Source organism: Phalaenopsis equestris, unplaced genomic scaffold (assembly GCF_001263595.1).
Source record: "Phalaenopsis equestris unplaced genomic scaffold, ASM126359v1 Scaffold000402, whole genome shotgun sequence".
NCBI lineage: Eukaryota > Viridiplantae > Streptophyta > Magnoliopsida > Asparagales > Orchidaceae > Phalaenopsis > Phalaenopsis equestris.
In genome coordinates this window covers 150,205-173,116 of record NW_018164844.1, presented here as the reverse complement: position 1 = coordinate 173,116, position 22,912 = coordinate 150,205, and the positions used below count along the sequence as shown (strand labels likewise).

Genomic DNA, 22,912 nt, shown 5'->3' with positions numbered 1-22,912 from the left:
CAAGGTTTTAACATATATTACATTGCATGTTATGGACCCGCATTTAATGGTCTTAATTTTAAAAAACAAAAAGATATACTATATTTTCTATACTTATAATATTCACCATACTTTAAAGTTAAGCAATTAGCAAAACTAGGACATATGTAAGGTTAATTCTTTCAAAATCCATTTGGGTGACATACCCCTTGGATCTTCAGGACAGGGCTGGTGTCGACGACCCTGTCAAATTCATACAATTGCATTCACCCTTGCAATGCACACACACTTAGATGTTGTAACTAGGATACTACATTGCAGATTGTGTGTTATGTTAGGATTAGGATGCTTAGATAGTCTTTTTGATATTCTCACTATTGTCCTCTGTTATTTTGTGCCTTAGCCATACATCTTTTGCTTGTTGTTTTGTGTGTTTGCTGGGTGTGAGACGTGCACGCTAGTATATTAGGGTGGTTTTCTTGTAGAGGGTCATATCCAATATGGAGGAGCTTAATGATTTAAATCCAACCCTTTCACTTACAGGCGTTGCTTAGCTCTCCTTCCGCCGGATATGGTTCATTATGTGTTACATGAATCCAGCTTATACTAACTTTTATGCAAGTTGAGTCTTTTTTTTTTTTTTTGAATTTATCATGTATTTGTTTAGAATCCTTAGGGAGTCTGTATCAAAAAATAAGATACAAGCACGGGTTCCGAAACATTTGACACACCAAACCATGTGACGGGGACCATGAGCAACTGCTTGTGTCCTGTACCTTAATTCTGAAATTTTTTTTCATGTATATAATTAGGATCGAGCATGTATATGTGGAGTTTGATTGGTTTTCCTACTTTTATGAGATATTTTATCAATTCAGCAATGCCCGGCCTCAAAGGAGAATGTAATAAGTAGTAATGTTATTTTAGTGGGTGGAATAGCTGATTGGTTGCATATTGGGGAAATAATGTTGATGATGATGATGATGATGATGCAACTAATGTAAGAAATCAATACACCTCCTAGTTGCTCATGTGGACTCTGGCTGCCGGTAGCAAAACTTTTTATTTGCCCATGTACTCTAACTTGTTGGTAGTTGTCAGGGAGTAGGTATTAATGCGTTTCTTTCACTAATTAAAATTAATGAGGATTATTGTACTTTATATGCACTGGAAACAATTTTTCCCTATATATTTGTGTTCACTTTCTGGGCTGACAAATGAAAAAAAATGTATATTAACAGGGGGCATTGGTATCTTACATAACTACAACTAAGTGTAACAGCTTTGATTGATTTCTTTATGAAGTAGTCATACTTGAACAAATGTTCACGTAATATTATTTTGGAGCTCCGACTTTTAGGAAAAATCAAAATAAATTGGGAGAGATATGGAGCAATCGAAGATTACAGACTATACAGGAGAACTGAAAATGTTGGAGATGCATTGGAGTTCAAAAGTTACATTCTCCTTTGTTGGTGCATTTAAGATGAAGTGCTCAAAGAACCCAAACATTTCTTTTATATTGCAACGTCATATTTTTAAAGCTAATGGGAAGGCTTCATTTCAATACCTTGATCATCCAAGTCCTCTTTTTGGAATGTTGGAAGATTCATTTCATAGGATGAAAACAAACCAATTTTTTCAACCTGCTTGCTTACAAAACCTATTTACTAGAATTCATTGTCATTTCATTTGTACTAGCTTGGTAGTCACTTTAGTTATCTTCGTCTCTTCATTTTGATGACCATAGTTAGGCATTATCATCAATAGGGTATGATTTTTTGGGTTAAAATTTATAACTAGCTTTATAACTTTGGTTAGCTCCTTGGTTGAGCAAACTTTGTCAACTTTTATACTCTCCTTTCATTTAGTAAAATTTCTTTGGATAACTCTTTGTTTTGTTTTTAGTTCACTTAATTGCTTCCATTCTGTGGACCAACCATTGCTGCCACATATAAATGTTTAATCACTTCCAGAATCTAAATTTGGAATCTCTGAAACACATTCACATTAACAATTAATTTTCATGTATCTTACTTTTTACACAATTACATTTGAGAGTTATTCACCCATGATTTTTTAATAAATAAACTAAAGACCTAAAGTATGCATTACTAGTGATGTTTGGATTACAATATATTAGTAAGAAAATCATAACAATGTCAAGAACTTGCAACACACTTAAGATTTTAATTAAAAATTTTAGGTTCTTAAAGTTTATGTTGCCCATGTCAGCAGACATTACTCTTTCAGCACAGTCTCGGCCAAATGGCTTCATATATTTCATCTATCCAATTGAAATAGTTACAATCATGCTCTGATCGATTTCTAAGGCATCTATAAAATTTTCTTTTGTGATTCTCACCTCGCGAACGAGCTTTAAGAAATTTTCAAATGATTATAAGCTATGAAAAAAAACTTCGATTTGTACTGGATACAAAAGAGGTTTAATGTTTTTGTCCAAATCTTAAAATACTCTTAATCAAACAATTTATCATTCTAATGTATAGATCAGATCCATGGAAGTCAATGCATTAAGAAATAGCACAGAATGTTTTGTTACGGTTTGAACTTAATAAACATCAATCCATAAAGATGATAAAACTTATGATTGATTGTCAAAAATATATCTAACCTACAAATTTCTAACATTCTGCATTGAACAAATTAATATGAACCAACATAATAAATGTGATGAATCCACAAACTTCCACCTAAAATAATGAAAGAACAAAACTACCATAACTTTGATCCACGAAAGTAACAAGATTCCAATTAATACAAATGGGAGCCTGGATAGTAATAACCATGGCTATAATTTCAAACATTGTAGAATCAGAAATCCCATATAAGAGATTGGCTTGATGTGGAAATCACAAATTTCTTCTTCAATATTTTGGAGAAAAGAAAATTTATACCTTAAAGAACATAAAAATCACTTGCAGAAATCACACGCATGCAAAGTTGCATTGCACAACTAGAGAAGGTCTTTACAGCGAAGGAGATGATGAGATTGAATGGAGTGCTATAGTTGAGGTATTTCAAGTGTTTTATATGTATATATGTAAGTTGGGTGAGACATATGCAAGTGCATATGTTTTGGGTGCTATTTGCATAAACGCGCCAATATAATTTAATGAAGAAGAATGCCATGGAGTGAAAAAATATATATATCATTCATAGATAAATTATGTTAAAAAATTATAAAGTTAAATGCAAAATCAAAATAAAAATGATACAATGAATACAGATATATAACAAGAACAGCGAGTGCGAAAGATTGATGATAACATAATATTGATTTGGTTTACTAAGAAGTTAAAAATGAAGAATATAATGGCATACAAACTTGATGTCTTAAACATAGAAATACAAATGGGGTTGATAACTTAAAAAAGAAAAAAACAAAATAAAAAAGTTTAAGAGTGCTTAGAACTCAGCAGAAATTTGAGTATGTATAACATCCCTAAATAATGGGGATAACACCAATAAGAATGATGATTATAAATAAATTACTATATATATTTTGGCTGTCAAACCTGACCGGTCTAAACTGGAAGCATTACCATTGCAAACAACTGAGCTGTATAATGTGTCATTCCTTCCCATGAAATGTTGAAAAATGCAAATTTTATTCTCTCAAAAAAGTGTCATTCATGTAATTTGAGCAGCAATGCTAATATAATATACTTTCAAGAAGAAAGCAGCTCACACATGCACCTTGGACATCAAAAGCACGTTTAGAACAATGCTGGCAAAAAGAATTCCAAAGACTCTTCAAAAGAGAAAAAATGGACAACGATCATTTTTACAATTTTTTTTTTATGATGAAAAATAAACTATAAAGTAAAGGATAATTTGTATACATACCACTAAATTCCTATATATTTACATATGCACCACCTACACTTCAATTTTTACATACATACCACTTAATTCATGTACATTTACACATCTGCCACCTATACTTCAATTTTACATTCATCCACCTTTACTATGCATGAAAATCTGTATTTCATATTTTTTTTTTTAATGTTATAATGGTGGTATTTTTGATGTGATATGAAAGATTTGGTTGGTATAAATGTAAGAAGTTTAGATGCTAGATATGTAGATACAAACTTTAAACCGTGTATGATACTCGAGCATCAAATACAAACTAGAAAAAGGAAATTAATTGACAAGCAATTAATTATAGGGAAGCAGAACCCAACCATGAGGCAAACAAAGCTAACCAAATCTTCCTTTCACAAGCACACCGGCTTCATTATTCAGCCTTTGTGTCAATTTCATGGTCCTTATCTTAAAAAACAATAACATATTTGCAGCTTCAAAATATCTCAATCAAACCTATTGGACAATGGTCCCATTTATACAGGCTTTATACAAGGAAGAAAAGTTCATCACAGCAGCTTTAACTATACAATTTTGTCACCGTCAAAACTGAGTCGCTCTATGCCTTTGAGGGTTGACTCGCAGTTCTTAAAATCAAATGAATTCCTTACAGAATTAGAGTTGCTTAGTTTCGGAAAAAGTAACTGGAGAAAAAATCTGACCACCTGGAACCCTCTGGGAAGGGCCATGGTTTGCTTCAGAAGTATGGGTGGGAAATACTCGTGCCGTAGAGAATACCATGTCCTGGCTACTGGAAACAGCAGCTCGACTTAAAGAACCGTTTAAGCGCCCCAAGAAAGCTGAGTTGGGTAACTACATGTGACATGCATTCACGGTCAGGAATGGCCTGATAAGGAAAAATATGGATTACTTTGTTACTTGAGTTGTTGATATGCTTTTCTGAAATGTGGTAGAAGCAATGAGAAAGAACTTTGGTTAATATCAATGAAAATAATAGCATGTCTGAAGCTATAAAAATGCCGTATGAATTTCTGGAATTATATAACGTCTGACTCATGATAGAGAAACAAGGTAAAAAAAAAGCTCAGAAGTAGATAGGCCCAGCCATAGTTTTGGATTGGAACTCAGATAGGTCAAGGGAAGCTCCAAACACAGCCAATTTTTGTCTAGATATCAAACTAGATCCCTCCTAACAAACACAAAATAAATAAATAATTAAATAAATAGATAAACTAGTTCCCTCCTCCCTTGGAAACCTATCAACTAAAGCACTTTCTTTTTTAAAATATGAGGTACATTTCCGTTTAGATATCGTTCAATAATGATTCCAGTATCTCTTCCTCTCACCCATGCTGGATCCAGGGTCCCCATGTGAGCTATGTTTTTGGTTCTCACTCTAGCCAATGTAGACCGACCCATACAAGTTTATTTTGACTTGTTTCTTATCATTGAAATCATTTAACTTAAATCAAGACTATGAAAAGTAAAGAAGACAACACATTTCATACTAATTGCAGGTCATGTATCAAGCTTGTGAAAAATTTAGTACCTATAATTGTGAGATAAATTAGTAATGATTTTTAAGGTGTAGAAATACGGAAATCAAATGAAACTTACTAGAATGTCTCATACAATATTTAAAGCAATTATAGTGACCTTTTTCAAAGCGGAGAGGGGAGGGTTAAAATCAATTATAATAACTTTTTTCAAAAAGGGGAGGGGACGGAAGGGTGGAAGAGGGAGAGAGAGAAAAAGGGAGAGAGGGATGTTGACAAGGGATATGGTCAGCATGGAAGGAGGAATTTTTTTTTCCCTCAAGAGATCTCAAATTTCTCCATTTTCCATTTGCCATTCGCTATGGAAAGAAAATAAAGATGCAAAAAGGAATTTTCCATTTCTTAGGAATTGGCTCAAGTTTGACTTGTCTTCAATTCAAATTCTAACAACAAAAACATGAATACATTATCCACAAACAAATTTGAAAACAAGCCAAATATGGATACACAAATTTTAAATAAGCCAAACATGAACAAATTACGAGCTTGCAAGCTTGGCCCGTTTACATCCCTAAACACTAAATACCAATTAAATGTATCCTTTATTTAAGAGCCAGACATAGTTGACCTATCTTGTTGGATTGGCTGGTTCTGACAGATCCAAATGATGCCTTATTTCTTTCAGGCTTCTACAGCTTTAACTTGACCCAAATAGTGTCCGATTTCAGGTAAAAAATGTGAAATCAGCCAACCGTCTGGATTTTAAACAGCTGCCTACTGTGTTTCAAAATTAATAATGTTACATTGGCTAGATGAGCATAGGCAGCTATAAAAAGTGATTAAAATTGAAGCTTCGACATTTAAAAATTAAAATGTAATTTTTAATAACATATTTGTCAATCTTCAACATAAAACTTGCACGTTAAAAATGAAATTACCAAAACCAAACTGCTTTAGAAAAAGCAGAAAAAATTTATAAATATATTTTGCAATACCAAGATATTATTGAAACTTATAATTAAAAAATAATAATTTTAAATCTAATGATTATAACCTCTTAGAACAAAAAAGAAAAATGCAAGCAAATACAACGTTATTGGGCTAGTAAAACTTCCAACCTTATACCATGATATTGCAGACAAATTATAAATCACCATACATCCAAAAAGCTGAAATTACAGACCATAAAAGCAGGCAGTGGCTGATCATGAGACAAAACTTACATCTTTCATAGCTGGTAAGTCATTTCCTGGTGGATTTCTCTGTTTGGTCATGCTACCGGCAGATATAGCAAGAGATGAAAATCGCTGGCCAGAAGGGTCTGTTGCACACAAAACACTCGTCCTTGCTTCTTCACCACCTAGAGAAGAGCGATAGAGAGGCACTGAGATATATCCTTGTACACATACAAAAAGGTCTACCAGCAATACCACTTGTATGCAACGTTATTTATTTTACGGCTGGGTCTTTTAAGTTCGTTTTGGATTACATGAGGGCCGCAGAAAAAAAAATAAGTGAAATGGCTAAAAAAATTTTGAAATAAGCTTTCGAGAAAATAAATGGAAACTGGGAATCTAAGTGAAAGGCATTTTTCAAGCTAAGATGATTGACCACAAATATGAAGAACCCAATTGAAACCTAAACTACTATTTAAAACCATAATTGCATTACTTTTCATGCAATGGTTATCATTGACTTGAAATGCATGTTATGTTTTGTACCCCATTCTTGAAAACAATTGTGTAACTTTATATTTGCATTCAGGATAACTACAGTCTAAGAGATTTACGAGTGGGCACGGTTGAGAGTTTAACTTTTCCTCAATTTATATAGAAAAATAGTTCAAGAGAGAAGTACCAATTTACCTGATTGCTTCTCAATATTAGGATCTGCAGGAGCAATGCCATTGCTGGGTCCAGCACCAGATCCCTGAAGAAAACTATTTATTAGATGTGCAAATAATAACACTTTCGACACAAACAACTTTCCAGACTTACAAGGACGTGTGGAGGAGCATTTGCAGCTTGTGGCTGGTGAAATTTCAAAATTGTCCAATCGAATACGTAATCAAATTGGAAACCTGTAACCAGGAAAACATGAAACTGAAAACAATCCTAAAGGCACTAATCCTCCAAAACTGACAAGTATCAGAGGACAAGCAAAAGAAAAAATTCAAGGCACATCTCAAAAGATTTCATTGAAAATGGATACAACCTTCACGAATGAAAAGATCACGGAATAGTCTCTTAAGATAAGCATAATCAGGTTTATCGTCAAATCGTAGTGAACGACAATAGTGGAAGTACGACGCAAATTCAGTCGGATAACCTCTGCATAAAGCCTATAAAATATTTTTATTGCAACGTTTAACCAAGGCAGTACAAATGTAGGCACTGTAAATTTAAAGATGCATGGCGAACAATACCTCAACGGACGTGGAGACTTTTTTTTCACTGATTTTTTCATACTTCTGTTTTTTATTTCCTGCTTTTAGTCCCTGCCAAGGAAGACTAGACAAAAAGAGAAACAACACAGTAAACAGGAATGAAATGCAGAATCGGTTTGCTTCACTTCAGAGAAATAAAACATTACCTTCCTTTTAAAAAATACATCAGGACAAATCCTAGAGATTCCAGATCATCCCTCCTGCTTTGCTCTTCATGCCAACAAGAGAACACAGCACTTAGAAGTTTGACATTGGAACATGCACCATAGGAAACATTTTATAAGGAAATGAAAGTAATAACAATAAAATTTAGGATCCATTTGGGATCATTTTTATTATTTTGTTTTTCTTTTTTTCTTTTTAATAGCATGTTTGTGTTAAGGCAATGAGTGAACCAGTCCCTCCTAGACCGGTCGAGAGCCACCCAACAGGCCCGCCACAACAACAGGCAGGCCGGTCTTTTCTGCAAGGAGCAGGGCGGCAATTTGTTGCAGCCAAGCAGGTGGGGCCCACGATGGCATTAATCACATCCTAAAGTAGGAGAAATTAAAGGAGTTCGGAGGGAAAATTAGGAAGGAAAGTTTGAAATACTGAGGGAGGATTCTATTAAGGGGAGGGAACCTAGAGTTTGTTCTTTTTATGCATGTTTTGTTAGTTGTTGTGTTTTTTCTTCTTCTTGTGGTTTTCCTAGTGACGTCTAGAGTTGTGAAAGAGCTGATCTACCTCTCAAAAAGTATATCATCATTGTATCTTGCTATCTTGCTTGTTTTCATTTTGTGTTTTGTAAGAGCAACCCTTATTTGAATTGTCTTCATCTACTTATTATCGTTTCATCGTTATTGCTAACTGATTTTGGTTTCGAAGCGTATCAAATTGGTATCAGAGAATAGATCTTGGTGGGATGGCAACAAACAAAGTAGATGAGCAAGAAGGAGAGGTAAGGGCAAATCAAATCGGAAATGGAAGAACGGTTCGCCACCATGGAGGACAGGTTTTCTTTCATTAAAATTCGAATGAATGATGGATTAGAGAACATAGGAGAAATTCGGGAGATGATAAAAAAACTCATGGAGATGAGGTTCATGGCCATGTTGATCGCTCCAGATGCAAACCCTAATCAAGAGTTGATCAGGGAATCCTTAGTCAAGTCAAAAGGAAAGGAGATCGAACGAGAAAACGAGGAAGACATCTAGGACTCCGAGACGACAGGGAGTAGAGACTTTCGATGGAGGGGGATAGGTCGAAAATTGGAGGGATGATATAAGGGGAACGAAAAAGCACAATGGAGGAAGAAGGGAATCAGGAGTTAGGTATGCCTATAGTCGAAGGAGGGAGTTCCACCCTAGAAACAGTGGGGGAAATACCGGAGAAAGAGGAGATTTGAGCGGAGATGCAAAGGTTAGAAAATTGAAGATGTTAATCTTCGAAGGAGATGATGCACATGGGAGGGCATATCGGGTAGAGCTATACTTTGCAATCAATGGGTTAGCTGAGGAAAATAAGCTAACGGCAGTGGGATTATGATTGGAGGGGAAGGCTTTAGCGTGGTTTCAGTAGATTGAGACAAGGTATCTGATGCACTCATGGGAGGAGTTTAAGGATTGCATGTTGGAGCGTTTCCGAGCCATTCAAAAAGGAGACCTACACGAGCAATTTTATGCTCTGATTTAGGAGGGGATGGTTATAGAATACCATGAGAAGTTCGAGTTCTTGTCATGGAGGTTGAGGGGTACTTCTGTGGCAGGACTGTAAGGGAACTTCTTGAAAGACCTAAAGCCCGACATACGAGCAACCATCCGACCCTGAGATCGCGTGAATTGAGAGAAATGATGGAGCTCGCCCAGATGATGGAGGACAATAAGCAGGTGAAAAAGACCAGCAAAAGAGGCAATACCAAAGGATTCTATAAGAGCACCTTAACAGCAAAGACACTGAGGACCCAAACAATGTCATTTCAGAAAGATACGTCAAAGGAGAAGAATACACGGACCCATCCCGGGAGTAATTTCAAGCACCTCACAGATGCAAAAGTACATGATAAAAGAGCAGAAATATTACGTTACTGTTGTGATGAGAAATATACCTCAGACCACCGATGCATGGAGCGCACTCTTCAGTTTCTTTTAGTTCAAAAGGAGGATACAAAGAGTGAGGAATCAAAGAAGTACGCAATGGAGGAGCATGTGCATTTGGATGTGGTAGAGATGTCCCTCAATTCGGTGGAGGGATTTACCCCGAATCACACCATGAAGGCGAGGGGGTGGATCGGGGAACAACCAATTGTGGTGTTGGTAGATGGCAAGGCCACAAAACTTTATCTCAAATCAGGTCGTGAAGAAGCTAGGGTTGGAGCTAGTGACTATAGGGAACTTCAGCATCATGATGGGGACAGAAAATGTGGAGATAAGTTGGGGAATTTGCAATGGGTTGGTTCTGACACTACATGACCTACAGGTGGTAGAGGACATTTTTTCCTTAGATTTGGGCAGCACATATGTGATTTTGGGAATGAAGTGGTGGTGAACGCTTGGAGAGATGTAGATGGATTGGAAGTCCCTGATGATGGAGTTTCAAGTGAACGGTAGGAAGGTGATGCTGAGGGATGCTAGTTTTTTAAAAATTAGTGTAGTTCAAAACCATGGTCAAGTCGAATTGAGGAGCAGGGCGGGGCTACTTGTTGGGGTTGAAGAGCATTGAGGAAATTCAAGATTCAGAGTTTGCAATCTTCTGAAAGTGTCCAACAGCTTCTACAACAGTTTACAGATGTCTTCCAACAACCAAGTGGGTTACCTCTCCCGAGGGAGCACGAGCACGCTATTACATTGAAAGAGGGTGTTTCTCATATCAGTATCAGACCATACATGTACCGCCATATTCAGAAGAATGAGATAGAGAAATTGATTCGAGAGATGCTCGAGGCACAGACTATCAAGCCTAGTGTGAGCCCTTTTTTCAATCCAGTCCTGTTAGTGAAGAAAAAAGATGAAAGTCGGAGATTCTGAGTGGACTATCGGGCTTTAAACAAGGAGATGGTGTTCGACAGATTTTTTATTTCTGTGATTGATGAGTTACTGGACAAGTTTTATGGGGCAGTCATTTTCTCAAAAATTTATCTTAAGATGGGATACCACCAGATCAGGATGAATCCAGTTGATGTGCACAAGACAACATTCTGGAGACATGAAGAACATTATGAGTTCTTGTGATGTCGTTTGGCTTTACCAACACCCCGACGACATTTCAGTCTCTCATGAATAGGATTTTTCAACCTTACTTCTAAAAATTTATCCTGGTCTTCTTTGATGACATTATGATTTATAGTTGTCAGAGACAGAGCATGTGAGACACCTAAGGATAGTTCTTAAGACATTGAGGGAGCATTAATTATATGCCAACATGAAGAAATGTTCATTTCCATAGTTACAGGTGGAGTACCTAGAACATGTGGTGACCAGAATGAGGTAGCAGTGGATCGGTTCAAGATGGAGGCTATGGTGGATTGATCCTTAATAAGAAATTTAAAGGAAATGAGAGAATTCTTGAGTCTCACCAGCTACTACCGGAAGTTCGTGAGAGAACATGGCATGATAGCATGGTCATCGACGGAGCAGTTGAAGAAAGACAATTTCAAATGATATGAAGCAACAACACAGACATTCGAACATTTTAAGAGAGTCAAGACCAGCGTCCTGGGATTAGCACTTCTAGATTTTAGTAAACCATTTGTGGTGAAAACAGATGTGTCATGGTATGGGTTTGGAGTAGTGCTCATGCAAAAACAGCAGTCAATTGTCTACTTTAGCCAGGTTCTTACGACCAGAACGAGGCTAAAGTCAATATATGAACTTAATTGATGGCAGTTGTTTTGGTCATTCAGAAGTAGCGACCCTACCTGTTGGGACAACATTTTCTAGTCAAAAAAATCAAAAAATTTTAAAGTATCTTCTGTAGCAGCGGATGGTGATTGAGGAGCATCAGAGATGGCTATTTAAGCTACTAGGGTATGATTTCGAGAATCAATAACAGCCAGGATTGGAGAACAAGGTAGGCAATGTACTGTCGAGAAAGGTGGAGGAACCCCAACTAACGGCCCTATCGCTACCCTTGGTCCTAAAGTGGGAAGCCTTAAGACAAAAGAGCGAATGAGATGAGGGGCTAAAGATAAAGGTCGGGCTACTACAGGATCCAAATAGTCATCTAAGATATGCATTGAGGAGGCAGCAGCTGCTCAACCATAGGCGATTTGTACTACCCAAGGCGTCGGAATATATTCTCAGATTATTACAAGAGTTTCATGGCAATGTGATAAGGGATCACTCAGGGGTACATAAGAACTACAGTCGTCTAGTGGCAGAACTTTATTGGGTGGGGATGCGTAGAGACATAGAGGACATGGTGGCAAAATACGATGTCTCAACGGCACAAGTGCTTGACCACTGCACCAGGAGGGTTATTATAACCATTAGCATTACCGAGGAAGGTTTGGGAAGAAGTAATGATGGATTTTATCGAGGGGTTGCCACGATCAGAAGGGTTCACAGTGATCATGGTAGTTGTGAATCGCCTGAGTAAGTACGCACATTTGATTGCCTTAAGACATCACTACACCGTGGTCTCAGTCATGATGGTGTTTATCCGAAAAGCGGTACATTTGCACAATGCACCGGAAGCGATTGCATCAGATAGGGAAAAAGGGCTCCTCCACCACTTCTGGAAGGAGCTATTCAAGTTGCAAGATACAGCCCTTAAGAGAAGCACCACATATCATCCTCGAACCGATGGACAGAAGGAGGTGGTCAACAAGAGTGTGGAGACATACATTCGTTGTTTTGTATCTGATACACTAAAGTTATGGGCAAAGTGAGTTGCGTGGACCGAATATTGGTATAATACTTCGTACACACCGCAACACAGACCACCCCTTTTAAGATATAGTATAGGCGGAATTCACCTCACTTGATACATTATGGGAATAACGCTACACCATTATCCAGCGTCGATTAGTACTTGGAAGAGAATGACATGATACTAGCAACACTCAAGGGCATCTACTGAGAGCTCAACAAATCATGAAGAGGAAAGCGGATGAACATAGGAGAGGTGTGATTTGAACCAGGGGACAAGGTCTGCTTGAAATTGAGGTCATACTAACAGAAGACATTGACCAGGAGGAGAAACAAGAAACTTTCACCACAATACTTTGGATCTTATGAGGTGATGACACGCATCGAGGCAGTGGCCTACCATTTGAAGTTACCACCATCGTCCGCACTACACCCAATCTTCCATATATCACAACTGAGACATGCGATTGGAGATCATACACCCTCGTTTACACTAACACCGACACTGATGGAGGACTTGGAGGTGATTCTAGAGTCGCTAGAGATTGAAGGAGTGCGTCGAGGAGTAGGGTGAACAAAGGAGGTATTGGTTAAGTGGAAAAGGCTGTCTGACTATGAAGTAACGTGGGAGCCTTATGAAATGATCCACAAACAGTTTTCATCCTTCCACCTTGAGGACAAGAAACTTCTTTAGAAGGGGAGTATTGTTACGCCCATAAGTGAATCGGTCTCTCCTGGATCGGTTGAAAGCCACCCAACTGGCCTGCCACAACAACAGACAAGTCGGTCTTTTCCTCGAGAAGGAACAGAGCGGCAATTTTCCATGGCCGAAATAAGCAAGGAGCATGTGGGGTCCACGAGGGCCTTAATCAAATACTCAAGGAGGATAAATTAAAGGATTTTGGAAGGAAAGTTTAAAATGTTGTGGAAGGATTCTATTAAGGGGGGAGGAACCTAGGATTTGTTCTTTTTATGCATGTTTTGTTATTTGCTGTGTTTTTCTTCTTCTTATGGTGTTCCTAGCGATGTCTAGGGTTGAGGGAAAATCGATCTACATCTTGAAAAGTAGATCATTATTATATCTTACTTATTTTCATTTGTGTTTCGTAAGAACAACTCTTATTTGAATTATTTCCATCTATCTATTGGCGTTTAGTCGTTGTTGCTTAATGCTTTTGGTTTTGGAGTGTATCTTTGAAGTATTTTTCAAATATTTCATTTCTTATTTCTTAAAAATACTTAAAAAACAGTTAGGTGTTTTGAGTATTTTTTAAAAACAACTATCACAGCAGCTATTTGTCACTGCTGCCAGCCCACGACACTCCAGACTCCAACTGACACTATCACAACCGCCATAATTGCCTCACCGGTTGCCTCTGCTGGTCCATGGCGACCGACACTATTACCATATAAATCAATTTATAATATATTTAATAACAATAAAAATATATTTTTATGAAGGTAAATATGTTTCATTTCATATCAAAACATAAATAAAATAAATAAAAAATAAAAAACAAAAGTGATCACAAATGAACCCTTTATTTCAACATGCAATTAGCAGAAGGTAGAAGGCAGAAGCCTTACTCCAAATTACATTACAATAAAATCAGATGAGTTGAACAGATAGTTCTAAGAGAATCTTATATGAAAGAGCTCAGAAACACACCAATGCCAAGATGAGTATTCATGCTAGCATATCTTGCCGTTCCAGTCAGGTTCTTGTTCTCTCTGCATTTTTATAAGCAAAAAAGAAAAAAAAAATACATTAAAAAAAGAGATATACTCGTTGTTGCTATGAGGTAAGAGACAAACAGAAAAGCTAACGCCAAAAGATAAGGACAAATCAGTACAACAGTGTCAATTTAATAAGGTTAATAACTTCACTTCTTGAATAAAATTCCTTTCCCCAGAATTCTCTTCAAATATTACAGAATTCTATACACTGCCTTAAGCTGTGAATGTTTAGGATTATGCATAAATTTAATTACCACACCAATAATGTCAACAATATTAAATCTAGTATGTGACAAATAAATAAGCTTTCCTACCCATTATAGGAGTTTTTTTCCTGTTTTCTATCTTTTAAAGCTTCACTACGTTTAGGATTAAATTATATGGTGCTCTTCACACACTTGAATCCCAAGTTATGACGCATTCAACCGATATATATTTTTACTGTGATATAAGAATGAGAGAGTGCAACTTCCACATCAAGAAAAATTTAGCTAGCCTAGCTCTTTGACTTCAAATTTATGAAGCAACCTTCTATTTAAATTCTCCATTCATTCCAAGTCATTACTTGCCATGAAAATGTTGTCAACATAAAGTAGTCGCATTGAGACTACCTCTTAAATTTTATGTTTCACAAATAATGTGGTTGCCTCGATTTTACTTATATACCATGTGGAGCATTATGTTGATGAATCTTCCAAATTTGATCTATGCAGATTACTTTAATTCATATAATTCCTTTACTAAGTTCTATATCTTTTGATCTATATTTGAGCCAAATCTCGATAGAACCGTCTTATATACTTCTTCCTCTAGGTCACCACATAAGAAGGCAATCATCACAACAAATTAGTATATTTTTTATACCTGGTAACTGCTAATAATAAGAGAACTCTAACAATGTTGGTTTTAATAGCTAGCTAAAACAAAGGTTTCAAAATAATCAATCTCATGTATTAGAGTGTAGCCTTTAGCCACTAATGCCTTTATATCTTTCTAAAGAACCATCTAATTTGCATTTTACAATAAAGACTCATTTATATACAATTGGTTTCTTTCCTCATTGTAATTTTAACAATTCTCATGTTTTAGGGGCTTTGAGCCGGTGGTGCAGTGGTGGTGCGGTGTCGAATCATAGTTTTTCCTATTTAGCAAAACTGCATTTTGTCAACGTTCTCAAAAAGTTGCAATTGAAAGTTGTTTTTCCAACAGACCTGACTACCTACGGTGGCTTTTAAAAGACTGCGGTATGACTTTTTTCAAAAAAAAAAGTGTAATAACCACCGTAGTTTTTTGAACAGCAGCTTCTAACTATTTCTTCATACAGTTGCACCTGCCTCAAACAGACCCTTATTTTTTTAAAGGGTTTATATTTCTTCCCTCATAATATAATTCCAATTCATATCATTCAAAACCAAGGATAGAAATAGTATAGTAACTATAAGAAAAATTGATGACTATGAAAAAGATTTTTGCATAGTTAAATAATGATAAAGGATTCAAATATTGAAATGTGTTTGCATTCGGTGATTTCCTAAGTAGATTCAAAGATTGATCTAGCTTAGGGGAGTTGTAGAGGTTGAGATGCCTTTCATCATGAATAAATTTTTAATGGCCGAGTAAGAAGTAGTGCTTAAATAAAATTGATTTGGCTAAAAGTAGCTAACTCTGTTATAAAGTTATTTGCTTAAATAAGAGGTAATAAAGGATAATCTAGAAGAAAAAAATTATTTATGAATAATAATTTTTACTTCAGGAGGTAAATTTTTCATTGGAAGTGACATCAATAAATATATACACCCTTTTTATAGGGAATGGTAGCATTGGTACCATATTTGTGTAAGAGGATAGAAAAGAAAAATATATTTAATTGCTCTCACATCAAATTTTTCTCTATTCTGATATTGTATATAAGAAAGGGAAAAACGTCCATAAATTTTGAGAACATTATTATTAGAAGAATTAAAATTGGGAAAGAATTTATTAATGACTTGTGTAGGACATTTTAACCCAATGACCTTTGTAAATAACCAATTTATGATGTCAGTGGTTATTAAAACTACTTCCACTCAAACCTTTTGTAGGACACTTTCTTGAAAAAAGAAGAGACCTTGTGGTAGTAAGTGGTTAGGGTATGCATACACAAGAAGACTCATATTGTATTTCCATTTTCTTTTTTCTTTGAAGCACAAAGATAGAAAATGATTGAAGTAGTATTTAGTAGTAAGTGGTTAGGGTGTGCATACACAATAAGACTCAAATAGTTTTTTTTTTCCCTTAAAGAGCAAAGATAGAAAAGGATTAAAGTAGTATTTAGTATTGTCAGATCTCATCTTTTTAATTTAAATACTAAACTATTTTTTATCAAATTGAAGTGAAAAAAATGGTACTCGTGTCACTGTTACCTTTAGTTACAAAAACCTATGACACACAATTACAATCATTAAAAGACAAAAAACACTAACCCCAAAAATATTAGGGGAAAATGATGGTCCATAGATATTACTATAAATAATAGTAAAAAGAAATAAAAATTCATATGCCACTCAATAGAAAACAAGCACGTCCATAATGAAATTCTATGATTTGCATCTTTGAATACTTCCTAAGAGATGAATAAGGTATAGGTGTTAAAGGTGAAATTATTTTACTGTATTTAAGAGTTTCTAAGAAAAGATATAGCACAAAAGATTGTATGGAATTTTCATGATCATTTGATTTCCCAAAGTGACAAATCATAACTGTATTTGAATTATTTGGCTAGCATTTGAATGAATAATAGTTTTATAAAAAATTTAAGCACATGGAAGATATTTCTGAGTGAAGGATTTATTTATAAAAACGTTACTTTGATTAACCATGGTTGTAAATGATACATCAGTCACAATTATCTTCTTATTATTGGGGTAAGAGATATCTGAAATAAGTTTGTGAAAGAAGTTGTTCATATGACATGTAGCTTCTGAATCAATAATTTAAGAGCTTGAAATAGGTATCTCCAAGATTTTAAAAGATTTAAGAAGGGGTAATAGCTAAGTATGCTAAAGTATAAGTACCTGTTATAAATGTTTTTTTAAGATGCTCCTAGCAAACAATTTTGTCTTTTTGTGCTTTTTAAATGGTTCAATTCTCTTCTCTTTAAGAATCTAAAACCTAATCACGCTTACTTTAGATAGTTATTCTCATGTCCTGTTGGATGGATGTTTTATAACTCTTCCGTTGGAAGTAATTTGTTCATCTCAATCTCAAAAGAACCCAATTACCATTGGTAAATGCCTAATGTTGTTGTCCACTGAGAGGAAAATTGTGATTCAATCAACAAAAAAAATTGTTTTAAGAAAAATAAAAAGAAATGTAGCAATGCAACAAAGAAGATTGCAGCAATAAGAATAGTTTGTGACATGCACTGATGAAGGCTGCAATAATAAGAAAAAGAAAAGAAATGAAGGCTGCAAATTTATGGTTATGCAATGATAACTGCTACAGTTATACAAATGCAAATAACAGAAAAAGCCTAGAGCTCTAATACCATATAAAATTGCAGAGAATTAGTTGAATATTTAGTTCCAACATTTTTTGTGGTATTTTCAGAAACCTTAGATCGTATAATTAGAAACATACCAAATTAGAGAATAATGATTAGAAGTGTCCCATGGATTGGAGATATGGCATAAAGAATCACATGGATCCATGAAGTAGAAATGAAAAGAAGAAAATGGAGCAAGTTGAAAAGGGGAATCCATGGTACTAGTTTGGAAGGGCGAAATGGTCTAGGTGCTAGGGTGGAGAACTAGTACGTATGGGTTCAGGTTGGACAAACAAGAGAAGGAATTCAAGAAAGTGCTTCATAAGAGAAAGAAATGAGATGTTTCGAGGAGAAAGATGAGGGGAGGATAAGGCTCCTGGAATGCAAAATTGCATGTGTTTTAGTTGTTAGTAGATTAGAGATCTCATCCCAACAAATGCCAATAAAATAATAAAGGTTTTTAAAGTCATATATGTTATTTTAACCGTGCATAAAAAGATGCATTTCATTTTTTTTAAGTTAAAAAGTGATATTTTTTATGTGATATGAATAATTTGGGTTATATAGATATAAAAACAAAGTTTAGGTGATAGATATGTAAATAGATAGGGAATGGGTGATGTGCATGTAAATGTCCCAAAAATAAATCATAAACAAGATGACCTAGGGAAGTCGAGAAAGATGAATTTGGTGAAGATGATGGAAGGCAATAGAGGATTGGGTCTCAAAGTGAAGACTATCATCTTCAATGTCACTTCTTTTAGTCTCTTCGCAAACCATGCACGAAGTGGTGTTGTGATGTAAATTCCATGAGCTTAAACTGATGCAAATTCCATCGATGCCGCATTATCAGGTCAAATTATTTACAGTTTTATTTGAAGGTTCGTAGTGTTAGAAGAAATCAACTTAGATTTTACCAAATTAAAATCTCAGTTGTAAAGCAATTTTATAATATTAGCATGGCAATAATCAAAATTTAGAGGATTATTTGTATAAAAATTTGAAGGTCACAAGGTCATTCCATGTAAACAATTTTTTGCAATATAATGCGATAAATTTGTTAGGGTTGAGATTTTAGTTCAAAGAAGATTTTTTGTATGAATCATTTTTCGCATAAATTAAAATCAAGCCAAGCTATGAGCCAAATTTTTGGCTCACTGCAATCTTGCAGCTAATTTTGAGCCAGTCTTAGATTGCATTGAAGCAGCAAGAAATCCTCAACATAGTATGTATATTTTTAAATGTAGCATAAACATATGAACGCATTAATGTGTATAAGTACTATAATGCACATACATACAATGTTAAATATTTTTTTAAATGGGGGATTTACATAAACAACACTGAAACAATCAAAATTACATATCTCACGTCTAAACTTCATTATTTGCGCCATTTAGCATCATATTATCGATGTTAGCTAACCTTGTTGGACGCTCGCCTCGACCAATGCCTAGACACCATAGATACCCTCACGTGAAACTGTCATTGTCATCACCAGTCCTCCCAACACCTTGGCGTGTGCTCATAAGTGGTCATGGACGGAAAGACAACAACTTGGAGAGCTGGCAGTGAGCTCACAAGCAGTGTGAGCAAAGCTCACAATCGACAAGGACAACATTAGCTACACCTAGGGAAGGTGACAATAAGATGCCTTCCAAAGGGTCTGTCAGTCACTGTCGTCGCTAGTCCTCCCAGCCCCTGGACATGCACTCTTTGGAGCTTGCAGATGGTAAAGCAATGATAATTGAGTAGGTGACCTAGCCGCAAGCTCGTATGCAGTGAGTGCAGAGATCGTCAGATCAGGTGGGAACATTGACAGATGGCAGATTTTAGACAAAGCAGTTTTTTTCTTTTTTTTTTTTTTTTGCTTTCATTTAAATGTTTTGAGTGCTATGGGTATAGATACTGAAGTCTATGTGTGAGATGCAATTTTGATTGTTTTAAGTGTTATATATATGTCAATCCCCTTTTTAAAAGTAAAATAAAAAGAAATTATTTCAAGTTAGCTCAAAGTCAAACTAATTATTGCCAATCCGCCTCAAAAAAGAAATTTGTTCAAGCCATGAATTGATTTTTGACCCCCGAATAGATTGATTGGAAATTTGATTATTTTCATCCTAAATCTAGTACATCAACTCCAAATCCCACTTTTGGAAAACCCCATAAACTGAATATATTGTGAGAATACATTTGTGTGTGAATCTTATGTAATGAAGCCTTATTGAAGTTTAAAGATAGAGCATAATGAAGGTATGAAAATAAATATAATTATAAAAATTTAGTAGATAAATTTTTTAACAAAAAGAAAATTTTCTTTTATAAAAAGGTAACTAATTTGATGATCTTATGAGTTCAAGCTACTTAGTAAAAACCCCAAGAAGCTTCAAGCTACTAAAAAAAATTAGATAAAATGAACAAATTGGTCCAAGGCTATTTAGACCATTTATTTTAACCCCAAACTTTACCCAATTTTATCCCTCAACTTTTTAAGGGAATGAAATTAAAGAATCAAAAGAGTATTGATAAAGAAAAATCTGATCATTAAGTATCTAAAAATCTAATCATTAATATGTAGTCATCCATCTAACACTCAATTCCTTATTCCCCTTCAACTCAATTTTTCAAGCATTCGGAGCATACATAAAACTGCTTTGATGAAACTGTTATATGATTTGGGTAGTAGATAACAAATAAAACTGAGATGACTAGTTTTTATCACACATATAAGTCTTAAAAAATGTGCACAAGAAATAACTGCACAATTGGCTTAAATTTCAGCACACACCTGTATGGAATGTGTTGGTGAGTTGAAGAATCTCTGTACTTTTTGGCAAGCCCAAAGTCCAGAATGTACACCTAGGCAAATGAAAGGGAGGAAGATGAATAAGATAACAAGAACTAAAAGAAGAAATATTGAAGGCCAACTTCATGCATACCTGATTTGCACGTCTTCCCAATCCCATTAAAAAGTTATCAGGTTTTATATCCCGATGCAGAAACGATTTTCCGTGAACATATTCCACACGGTTTATCTAACAAAAATATCAAAGACCTATTAGAATAATTTAGTTAAACAACAGTGTGAGAGGAAGAAGGCATTGTGAGTGCACGTCAACTATATACCATCTGATCAGCTAGCATAAGAACAGTCTTCAATGAAAACTTTCTACTGCAAAAATTAAAAAGATCTTCGAGGCTTGGTCCCAACAAGTCCATCACAAGCACATTGTAGTCACCCTCTACGCCGAACCATCTTATATTTGGAACACCAGCTAACAATAACAGAAGTGTCAGCACTAGGGAATTACTAGAGTTCAAAATTATACCAGCATAAGTTGAACGCTTACTTCCTCCTTGCAAAATCCTGTAGAGCTTTGACTCATAAAGCAACTGAGGGTGTTTGGTTTTAACATTTTCCTGAAATGTAGATGCAAGAAGCAATCATTTTCTCCAGAAATAAACATTAATTTTGTAAACCATATAACTTTTAAAAAACAAATTTATTTTTTTCTTTTTAAATGATCAACTATCAAATCCTATATTCGCTATGGGCTAAAAATAATATCATGAAAATTAATTACTTATTTAAAGAAGAAGAAGAAATAAGCCTGCCAATGAACCCCGCCAAAGCCAAAAAAAAAAAAAAAAAAAAAAAGATGCTACTTGAGCTTCGATAGAGTTATCACCTTTCAGTAAGGCATTTTAGTAATATAGGTAATATCCTAACTCTCTTTCTTTTGTCAGACATATGTCACTCAGAAAGTTGCAAGTTATGTGTGTATTTTCCCTCGTACGTTCGAGTTATATAGATCACACAAATGAAGGTATAACATAAAGACAAGTTCACAAAAAGAATAATAAACTGTAATAAAAAATAGAAATAATTGTCGAAATGGACCCTTGACTCTTTTTTAGGGATCATTTTAGTCCCAGAGTTTATAGAAGTGTCATTTCAATCCCTAGAATTTTTTTAGTGAAGATTATTTTGGCCCCAATTAAGTAGTTCGGGGACTAACTTAGCACTTTTATAAATCTTGGGACTAAAATGACCCAATGTAAATAGTCAAGGGACTATTTTGACATTTTACTCATTAAAAATATAAAATTGGAAAGACTAGGAAGTCATTTCTCTTTTAGGGACGGTTTAACCAGAAGCATTAGGAGTGTATGTTGACCTCATTTTTGTGAGGTCTTCTTTTCTCCTCCTTAGAGCCTAGGATCTAGTTCTAGGAGTTCCTATTGACCGTCCTAGAAAACTAGAATTGAGACTCACCCTTTTAGAAAATTCTAGTCAATTCCTATTTTCCTTTGATGTCTAGCATCTTTGGCACAAGATCATCGTCTTATAAACGAGTGGTTATGGGTTATTTTGCGAAGACTCAAGGGAAAAGTTCCTGATAGGACTTCAAGCCTTAGGAAAACATCGTCACGACCTTTTTTTCGTCACATACACACACAAAATGCACATAATTCAATGAATTGCACGAAATCGGACTTCAATTAAGCCTAAAGGACGGGTGAAAATGTGAACTTCTCCGGATGACCTCCGACGACAAATTGGACTGCGCCAACGCGTCCGAGATACCAATTTTGGTAGGAAATGACACCCATATTGTCATACTCTCGACAAGAGAAAATTGGCACGCAAATCGGTGAATTCGTCAAAATGACCTCTGACGGCAAAACAGACTGCACCGGCACGTCCAGAATGTCGATTTTTCCTAGGGAGAACACTGCGTGAACAAATCGCGTATTAATATATATATATATATATATTATATTGATATAAACCAAATTGTTTATTTCCCTAAAGCCCAAAATCCCTAAATCCTCCCTTCACGTCCGCAAAACCGCACGCCCGAGCCTTCCCTCGCGTTCGCGAGGCCGGCCCGAGTTTTCTTCGTCTCCGACCGCGAACCCTAGTCGAGCCGACAGAGGCGCGAATCTTTTGCGGTCCCCCTTCTCGTACGCCTGCTGCCCTGCGAAAGCCTTCAACCTGCTCCCACGCCTCTGCGATCCCCCGCGTTAG

At 35.6% G+C, this 22,912-nt stretch overlaps 1 protein-coding gene across 4 annotated transcripts in view; it reads right to left on the bottom strand.

The window, feature by feature from the left end:
* Window positions 1–4,210: 4,210 nt before the first annotated feature.
* The window catches only part of LOC110026806 (casein kinase 1-like protein 2), a 38,640-nt gene continuing 19,938 nt past the window's right edge, over window positions 4,211–22,912 (bottom strand). The window contains exons 3-14 of one of the 4 annotated variants that reach the window (XM_020727953.1): window positions 21,231–21,300; window positions 21,007–21,155; window positions 20,820–20,915; window positions 20,669–20,739; window positions 14,290–14,351; window positions 7,923–7,986; window positions 7,756–7,840; window positions 7,545–7,671; window positions 7,328–7,410; window positions 7,196–7,259; window positions 6,554–6,690; window positions 4,211–4,686 (exon numbers count right to left, since the gene is read on the bottom strand). In XM_020727953.1, the coding sequence (XP_020583612.1) occupies window positions 4,489–4,686; window positions 6,554–6,690; window positions 7,196–7,259; window positions 7,328–7,410; window positions 7,545–7,671; window positions 7,756–7,840; window positions 7,923–7,986; window positions 14,290–14,351; window positions 20,669–20,739; window positions 20,820–20,915; window positions 21,007–21,155; window positions 21,231–21,300 (1,206 nt within the window). In that variant the 3' untranslated portion in view covers window positions 4,211–4,488. Of the gene's footprint in view, window positions 4,774–5,855; window positions 6,108–6,553; window positions 6,691–7,195; window positions 7,260–7,327; window positions 7,411–7,544; window positions 7,672–7,755; window positions 7,841–7,922; window positions 7,987–14,289; window positions 14,352–20,668; window positions 20,740–20,819; window positions 20,916–21,006; window positions 21,156–21,230; window positions 21,301–22,912 lie in introns of those variants that run through there. The other 3 variants (XM_020727954.1, XM_020727955.1, XM_020727956.1) reach the window with 3 other exon arrangements.